Raw genomic sequence first — 8,780 nt, forward strand, 5'->3', positions numbered from 1 at the left:
TCGGATTATATTTTCTTCACCACATATACATTTCCTAATATAATTTTACAAAACTTCGCATGAGAGTAGATTGGGCACCCAAGTTTAATATCCCGAGATTTTTGATTTTTTTATTTTTTCTGGTATTTTGTATTTATAATTTTCATATAGAGGGTGGAGCACCCAGTTTTTTTGTTTTTTTATTTTTATTTTGAGAACGGGTGGAGCACCCAGGTGCTGCTGTGTATTTTTCCTACGCATCACTTCTTTTTCCATCATCGCCACGTAGTTTCGGACTCTCGGCCCGGTCGATCTCTCCACGGCGCAGCCCACAAGGCGCGTGGGGGGTCACGGCTCCCGACCAATCCTTTCCGCCGCTCAGCTCGCTTCCTAGATCTCTCTTCCACAGGGGAAGTCGCCGAGGAGTAGGAGGGCGAGGGTATGGGGCGGGAGGTGTCGGAGAGCTGCGTTGATGGGGTGGTGATGGAGATGGTGGCTGCCTACTGCGGCCGCTTCTACGCCGCCAAGCCGGAGCTCGCCGCCGGTCGCATTGAGGCCATCGGCTTCCAGGTTGGCCATCAGCTCTCCGAGAGGTAAATCAAGAAACACTCCCTCCCATCTTCCCTGCTTGGATCCCCGTTTCTTTCTTGGCTGGATCTGTAATCTCTTGCTTTGACTCGCACCAATCCGTCACGTCTCACCCCGTACCAGATCATTAATTCCCTGTTCGTCAAGCGGTGGGAGCTAATTGCCCCCGATTTGGGGCCAACTGTGTATGCGGAGAAATCTTGAGTTCTCATTCACAAATTCTTGGAAGGATTTTAATATAGTATAGATAGGAGCTAATTGCCTGATTTGGTTGGTGCCAAGATCAAGCGGTGACCTGACCTCTTGCCTGGCAGTTCGTATTTTTGTTTCCTTGCAATCTACTGAATTCCTAGTACCTTGATTTTGGACTGCTCTGAAATTACCAAGCTAATTTGAGCCTGAGCATGGGTCAATCCAGTGATCTGCAAGATTATCTTCTCAAGTAGGACAATTTCATTGCCTATTTCTTGAAATTCCAGAATTTAAATAAGGTTACATCTAATTTGTTCAGAATTTATAACTTGGTAATGCTGAAGGTTCGTCTTCCAATGGGTTATGTTGATGCACTTGCTGAATATAGATAGATATATACAGTCTGGTACGTTACATCTGATGACTGAACACCATCGGCATCAATGCACTACTATTTGGTGTGACTAATATCAAACAACCCTGCATACCTAGCCATATGCAGTATTTTAGTTAATAAACCTACAAGTCACTCACTTTACAGGATACTTGTTATTTAGCAGAATCTCTTTGACCTGCACTATTGCACTTGTAGCAGATAATTTAAAGCAAGATGGACTTGTTCATGAGACAATCAAATTGACACTTTCTGTTCATATACAGGTACACGATGGAGCGCCCTCGATTTACTGATCATCTTGAGGCAATCAAATTTATTTGCAAAGATTTTTGGTCAGAACTGTTCAAGAAGCAGATTGACAATCTGAAAACAAATCATAGGGTAATTGAACAGATAACTAATACTCCATATTTCTGCTCATATTAGAACTTGATATCACTTGACTTGCATGCAGGGTACCTTCGTTCTTCAAGATAACCATTTCCGGTGGCTTACTCGTGTTTCTCTAGATCCAGCAGTAGAGAGCACTGATGCAACTGAGAATGACTCTGGGTCATTGGGTGATTCTGCAGCCCAAACAACAAGCATGCTTTTATATTTCCCATGTGGGTTAATAAGAGGTGCTCTCACAAACTTGGGAATTCCGTGTGCTGTCTCTGCAGATATGTCAAACCTTCCAGCATGTGAGTTGAACCATTCTTCTCCATGATCTTTTTACTATTTAATTATGCGATTTAAAAAAGGAGGTTACACGATCCATTGGATAGTATTTCGAAGAACCTGTCACTCACCATACTTAGCACATCAACCCAGAGTAATACAAGTATGTCTTCTCCTTGATCCATAGCTTGCAATTATTTGTGAGTTTGATTCAAAATACACCATACATTCTTTCACATCTTGCGACCTGAAATCTAGTGGCATGGAGCTAGTTTAATGTAGCTCAGCACTTGTTGATACACATAAACTATATCAATCGTGGACCAGTATCTGCTTGAGTTCGTTTGGTCGTTCAACAATATAGAATGCATTTGTTTCATGTCTGCCTTTCCAGAGTAATTTCAGCAGTCTTTGCAAAACTTTTTCCTTCTGATGTTCCTTCAATTGAAATCTGAAAGTAATGCTCCCTTTTTGAATATTTCAAACATCCTGGAAAGACACGGTTTTTATGTATGTTTAAGCTATTCATTAATAAAGTCAGCACCTATTGTATGCATTTGGAAGGACATCACATCACATTCTCTCTTCTTTATTTTGCAGTCCAGATTCCCCCCCTTCTTTTTTAATTTACATTTGGAGTTGAACATGCCAATCAGTTTTATATTTCCATCCACCACTTCATAAAGTCCGCATTTTGTGGTCTCTGACAAATACACGATTTATCATTCAACAGGTTCTTTTGTGGTGCGCATAAAGACATGATCTGCGAGAAATAGAACAAGTCAGATATGAATGCCGGCCTGTGGTTCAAGTATTTTGGACGGTAAACTAAGAATGTTCAGATATTTTACTTGACTGTATTGTAGTGTTCCTCTATGGTCAAATTTCAAATATTTGTTGTTATTCTGTGATGCAAGGTACTGTAAAATATTTGGTCTGGCGAATGCACGTAGCTATCCAATTTTTCATCTGACCGTGTTGGTTTCTTTTTATTGTCACATGATAGTTTGGATGTTACTTACCGAAACTCTTAAGCTGTGTACTTACTACTACATCCATCGCACGGTAGAAAGGAAAGATGGACATGCTGGGGTTGGTCAATGCCATCGTGGATAAGGGTCCTTAAAATGACTTGCTGCTATTTAAATGCCTTCGAAGCAGATAACTACCCACATATTTTCCAGCATGGCCTACTGTTGCACGGGCATGATCACGCCCTTAGCCAGATACGCCATCTGGTTCAAGTGATTCGGCCACCTTTAGCTCTGTTTCGTGGTTCAAATCCGCAACCACCATCACCCTTATAGCTGTCTGAGTTCGCTCTCCAGCTTTGAAATCGTGTGCAGCTTGCAGGCTACTCATAGGTGCCACAGTATCATTGGGATGATGAAGCGACATTTGACATGAGTGTTGGATCATGTGGCACAACTAAAGAACATCACCGGGAGCCTGTTGCTAGTAGGTTCCCGGTGCCTCCTGTTCCCAAACAAGGGTGTTTATTTTCCCACCATCATATGTAATTCTTAGACTCCAAACAAAAACGTATTTATGTTTCACAAGACTAGTTACTTGGAAAAACCAACGTAGGCTACAAGAGGCAGAAGGGTGAGCAGAGGAGAACATGAGACATATATATATATGCAGAGAAGATGACGAAAGGTGAGAGAGCCTTGCAACAGCGGTTGATATTGTCTATTGAACAGAGCTAAAGTAGTGTAGTTAGTACAACGGGGCTAGGACTAACATGTGCACATGTTTTCTTGTGCACTCACAATCCTTGAGACAAAAAAACCTGAATCTTGTTCATTCAAGTGAAAATATTTTCCTTTTTCTAGAACACTCGGTGACGGTACCTAGCATCTTCTATATTTTACAACTGGTTTTACCAAAGTTCATGAAAACGTAAACTAACAACCATTTATGCGCTGGAGGGACCGTTTTGTCTTTTGTGCTGAAGCTGTTTATACATCACATGCCAAAACCGATGAAATCAATTGGCATTACTTGATGTGGCTGGAAGCACATGTGAAGAAATGATGTTGTATTTGCGAGTGAGTTGAAATGTTACTCCAAAGAAGCACCACCTCCCTTTCAAAATGACCAACGAACCAGAACCCCAAAGGAGCTCTGTACAATGGGCTTCTCAACCGTTCCAATCCATGAGTACTAACTAATTCCTATTAATTTGCGGTGGCTATGCCAAGATCACGACGAGTGCACTTCATGGCTGTAAGAACTTACTAAAAATACATTAATTTGTAGTTTACTCAGGAAGACAAATTAGTGGCCCAAAAAGTGAAACATAACTCTATTTTGATACACATATTTTCTTTGTGTACAACACAACTAAAGACGAAGGTCATAATACAAGTAATATGTTTTTAGTAGAGCATGGTAAGGCCATAGGTCCCTGTAGCTTCTGTCACTTGAGCATCATTACAAATACTATAATTATGTGTCTTGGTCACCGTGCCGAAAATAATACACCTTACATAAAGGAATGGAGGGAGTAGTAGGTATTACAATCATTCATGCTATGCAAATTAAATCATCTCTTAACCTTCTGCACCCAAACCCCGCATTGTCATGGTATATCATGTTGTGTGTCGAACGGTTGTCAGGCACTCCAATCCTTTTCGAATCCGTTCTTCAGACGATCTGACTCACTGGTGAGAGGTTGGTTATTGATCCACTGCCACTTAAGGCCTTGGAAGGCCATATTTTCCACCGGGGCGTTTGCATTGCACCAGCATGATCACACCCTTACGGATTTACCATCTGGCTCAAGAGATTCAGCCATCTTCAGTTCTGTTTCGCGGTTCAGATCTGCAACCACTTGAGCCCTTAGAGCAGGCCGAGTTCGCTATCCAGCTATAGCATTCTGGGCAACATGCTGGCTACTCGTAGGCACCACCACAACATGGGAATGATCAAGAGGCACCCGTGGAAAGTGTTGGATCAGACGGCAGAACTGCAGAAGATCATAAAAATCATGTACTCCCTCCGTTCCAAATTACTCGTTGCAGAAATGGATGTATCTAGAACTAAAATACATCTAAAAACATCCATAATTGCGACAAGTAATTCGAAACGGAGGGAGTAGCTACTAGGTTCCCGGTGCCTCCTGTTCCCAACCAAAGGGTGTTTATTTTCCCACCATCATATGTAATTGGACTCCAAACAAACATATACACGTTTGAGAACACCAGTTACCCGAGAGGCCAACGTAGACTACCGAGGCAGAAAGGTGAGCAGAAGAGAGTAGATATATATGCAAAGAAGGTGAGAGCCTCACAACAGCGGTTGGTATGGGTCTATTGAAAAAAGCTAAGGTAGTGTAGTTAGTGCAAGGGACGTGTACTTTTTCTTGGTCGTTCACTATCCTCTAGACAAAGTCCCTGGATCTTGTTTCTTCAAGTGAAGATTTCTTCTTCTTTCTAGAACATGCAGTGATGATACTGAGTCTATTGAACAACCGAGTTGAATGTCACTGCACTCTGCAAAGAAGTGGTACCCATCTGTCAAATTGACATGTGACCCAGACCCGGCAAAGAAAACTATACAATGAGCTTCTCGACCGCTCCATCCATAAGTACTTTGTACTTCCCCCGTTCACAAATATAAGATGTTCTAATTTTTTTCTAAATGAGATGTATATAGACACATTTTAGTGTATTCGTTCACTTATTTTAACCCATATGTAGTTCATATTGAAATATCTCAAACATCTTATAATTCGGAACGGAGGGAGTATTAATTTGCGGTGGGCTATAGTACAACCACGAACGAGTGCGGTATTTTTGCTATAAGAGCTTATTAAAAATCACTAATTTGTAGTTTGCACAAAAAGTCTGGCGTGGCTCCGCGGGACCAGCGCATCCACCTCCTGTTGGCTCATCTCCCCGGTGGGTGTGTTTAGTTGTGGTCGTGTGGTGGTTCGTCACTAGTTGGTTATGGCTCTGGTGTTATTTGCGGTTCGGCTTGCACTGCTCGAGGATGCATCTCTAGCTCCCTCGGTAATGGTTGGCTTCATCTCCAGGGCTCAGTGCGCTCTTCTGCCTCCTCTGGATTGTTAGCTCACTCTTATGGCCTGGGTGGAGGCAGGTCCGACGATGTTAGACAGGTGGCCTCGTCGCTCTCGGTGATGTTGGGTCGTCTATTCTCGTGCAAGTGGTTTGGCTCAAGAGTTGTGACAAAACTGTCCCTATGATGTTTGTGTTCCATCCGTCGTCATGGTTGTTGAGTGTGGGTCGTGTTGCTGCAGATGTCTTCTAGGTTGCAGTAGATGATTCTCGCTTCCATGCCTTGTGTTGAATTTTTTGCTCTAGTCTAGGTTGCGTTTTGTCGTCTTGTTCTCGGATTGCCGACTTTTCGGGTTGATAATCCTTTTGTTGGTTAGCTTTGTTTGTTAAGTCGGACCTCTATGGCATTGTATGAGCCGTGTCTTTTTTGACGTTGGATCATCTTCGTTCTTAATGAATACACATCCAGCTCTTCTACTTGGTTCTAAAGAAAACAAAAAATTATGTGGCTGAGACAGGAAAAGACTTTTTTGCAAAAAAGAGAGGAAAAGACTATTCTATTTTGATCCACATATTTTATTTGTGCACAACACAGTTGAAAAGATATACTGTTGATAAAACTTTGTATGTCAATGTATATAATCATTTCAAAAATATTGAGGATTTTTTTTCCTAAAAAGAGCTCATTGTAGCTCAGGCTCCATTTCCACGTTTCAGATCATGGGCATCTTTTTGAAAATTGAATGCCCTCCAAAGTTAATGTGTGTATTTTGTTTTTATAAACAATGGAAGAAAATATTGCTAATAAGGGAAGACATGTTGTTTCTTGCAAAAAAAGAGAGAAGGTAAGACATGCTGTATAGGCCCTACTGTATACGCATTTAAAAAAAAAAAGCACGATCTATTATTAAAGTTCGCTGCAAGTGCAAAGCAGCCAAAACGTAATAAAAATTACATTGAAGTTCCATATTAGTTGGTGTTCTGCCAAAATATGAAATCCTAATTTGCTACTATTTCTCCCGATCAAGACCGCCGGAGCAAGATGCGTACGTCAACAGGTTTCAATGGTGGAAATTACTTTGCTTGAGAGATATCGGATGGGGGCCACCAAATAAATTGTGTTTAGTTATTTAATCTGTACTGGTTACCTGCTAAAATAAAGCACATGATCAGATTTGATTCTTTAGTTGTTAGGTCGACAGTTAGAGACATAGAGAAGATTTTGCATGGTCAACTTCTTAGCCAAGTTAGCTATACTAGTATATATAGTCCTTGAAATGTCTTGTAAAAGGAGGTTATATTTTGAAGTTTTAGGTTATATTTTCTTCAGATTAGACAACATGTGTATCGTCTATTAAGCGGCTCTCTTTGGGTGCCGTTATTATTTATTTTGTGTGAATTTTCTGCGTGAAAGTGGCACTTGGCTTGGGGTCCTTCGTTTTTGACGGGTTGCGTGCTGGTTACGTCTACTACGGCGGAAGGTTCTTCGTGTGTCGAGGAATTATCCGTTGGTCGTTGTTACCCCAACTTTAGGTTACACATACTGCTCGTGTAATTGAGTATAATTTTTTATCGGTGGATCTTGAAGGTTGTTGCATTGTAAAAGATCGGGCCAAATCAGCGCCACGGCCGATGTCGTGCCTATATCATCAGGTGGCAGGCACGACCGAGAATATTGCCAGAATGTCGTGGCTAGTAGGTTCCAGGTGCCTCATGTTCCCAAATAAGGATGTTTATTTTCCCACCATCATATGCACTCCCTCGGTCCTATAATGTAAAACTTTTTTGGCACTGGAGTAATTCGTAGACTCGAAACAAACATATGTATCAGAGAGTGGATATATGCAGAGAAAGATGATCAAAGGTAAGAGCCTCACAACAACGGTTGGTACGAGTCTGTTGAACAAAGCTAAAGTAGTGTAGTCAGTGTAAGAGCAACTCTAGCAGACCCTGCATCCTCCCCACCCGCAAAACGTCTTTGCGGGTCGCGGAAAAATGTCTTTGCGGGTCGGCGCGGACGGCCGCAGTTGCAGACCCCGCATAATGGACCCGTAAAAAAGATATTTCCAGAATATGCTTTTTTACGGGTTGGGGTTGCGGCGTCTGGCGCATCTCCTCCCGGCCCGCAAAACTTAAATTTGTAACTTAATTTGATCTAGCATATTGCATTGCTTTGTTTTATAAATAACAACATTGGATACACAAAGCATCACCAAATCTTTGCTAGAATAGCAAGACCAAAGAAAACAAGAACTACAAGTATGCATTTTAGAAGATTTCCAATTTCCATAACTGCTCCCACTAGTTGGACTAATATCTTCTCCATGCATTCGTTGTTGATCTGCGGATTCTTGATTTTGCATTCTTCTTTCTTCATCTTTGGTTTGAAAGAAGTAGATGTTGCTTCCCCTCTAGTTCCACATGCAGCCGCATCATTGCCTTCGATTGTGCTAAGGAGTGCACTAACATCTATTAAATTTCTTTCTATCAACAAATCAATGTATTGCCCTTCCCAAAACCAAAATGAGCATCCTTCGTCCTACACAAAAGAATGAGCAAGCTCGAAGTGAGCCACCGCAATTTAGCTAAAGAATGAACTGTGAAACGAGCTACCGCAAGTGCACGTACCCCGTCGTTTTCGCATTTGAAGAACACCCATCCGGGGTGCTTCGGCGTGCTCGAAGTGAGCCGCAACACTTTCCGCGTGCAGTCGTCGCACTCTATGAGCGGCATCGGCAAGCCACACAGACGCTGCGCGAGCGCCGAGCCCGGTGGACGGCCGGACGAGTCCATGCCCGCAAACCTTCGGCGACGGCGGGCGGACAAACTCGCACCTGCATGCGACGATGCGCCCTTGCCTGGGCTGCGGGAGAGGCTCCCCGACCACTCCATCGCTTGGGGCAGCAACCGGCGGCCGGAAAAAGCCAAATCCGGCGGCCCGC

At 42.6% G+C, this 8,780-nt stretch overlaps 1 protein-coding gene across 1 annotated transcript; it reads left to right on the top strand.

Annotated features, from left to right (window-relative positions):
* Window positions 1–261: 261 nt before the first annotated feature.
* LOC109762803 (uncharacterized) lies at window positions 262–2,784 on the top strand. The gene is made up of 4 exons (XM_020321678.4): window positions 262–572; window positions 1,420–1,537; window positions 1,611–1,839; window positions 2,550–2,784. Exons 1-4 carry the CDS (start codon window positions 421–423, stop codon window positions 2,576–2,578), a joined length of 528 nt encoding a protein of 175 aa, XP_020177267.1. The 5' UTR covers window positions 262–420; the 3' UTR covers window positions 2,579–2,784.
* Window positions 2,785–8,780: the final 5,996 nt, after the last annotated feature.

Source organism: Aegilops tauschii, chromosome 5 (genome assembly GCF_002575655.3).
Source record: "Aegilops tauschii subsp. strangulata cultivar AL8/78 chromosome 5, Aet v6.0, whole genome shotgun sequence".
Taxonomy (NCBI): domain Eukaryota; kingdom Viridiplantae; phylum Streptophyta; class Magnoliopsida; order Poales; family Poaceae; genus Aegilops; species Aegilops tauschii.

Excerpts from the sequence above, each read along its gene's own strand:
- LOC109762803 (XM_020321678.4), top strand. The coding sequence starts at position 421 with ATGGGGCGGGAGGTGTCGGAGAGCTGCGTTGATGGGGTGGTGATGGAG. Across the intron at positions 573-1,419 it reads GGCCATCAGCTCTCCGAGAG|GTACACGATGGAGCGCCCTC; the intron begins GTAAATCAAGAA and ends GTTCATATACAG. Across the intron at positions 1,840-2,549 it reads TATGTCAAACCTTCCAGCAT|GTTCTTTTGTGGTGCGCATA; the intron begins GTGAGTTGAACC and ends ATCATTCAACAG.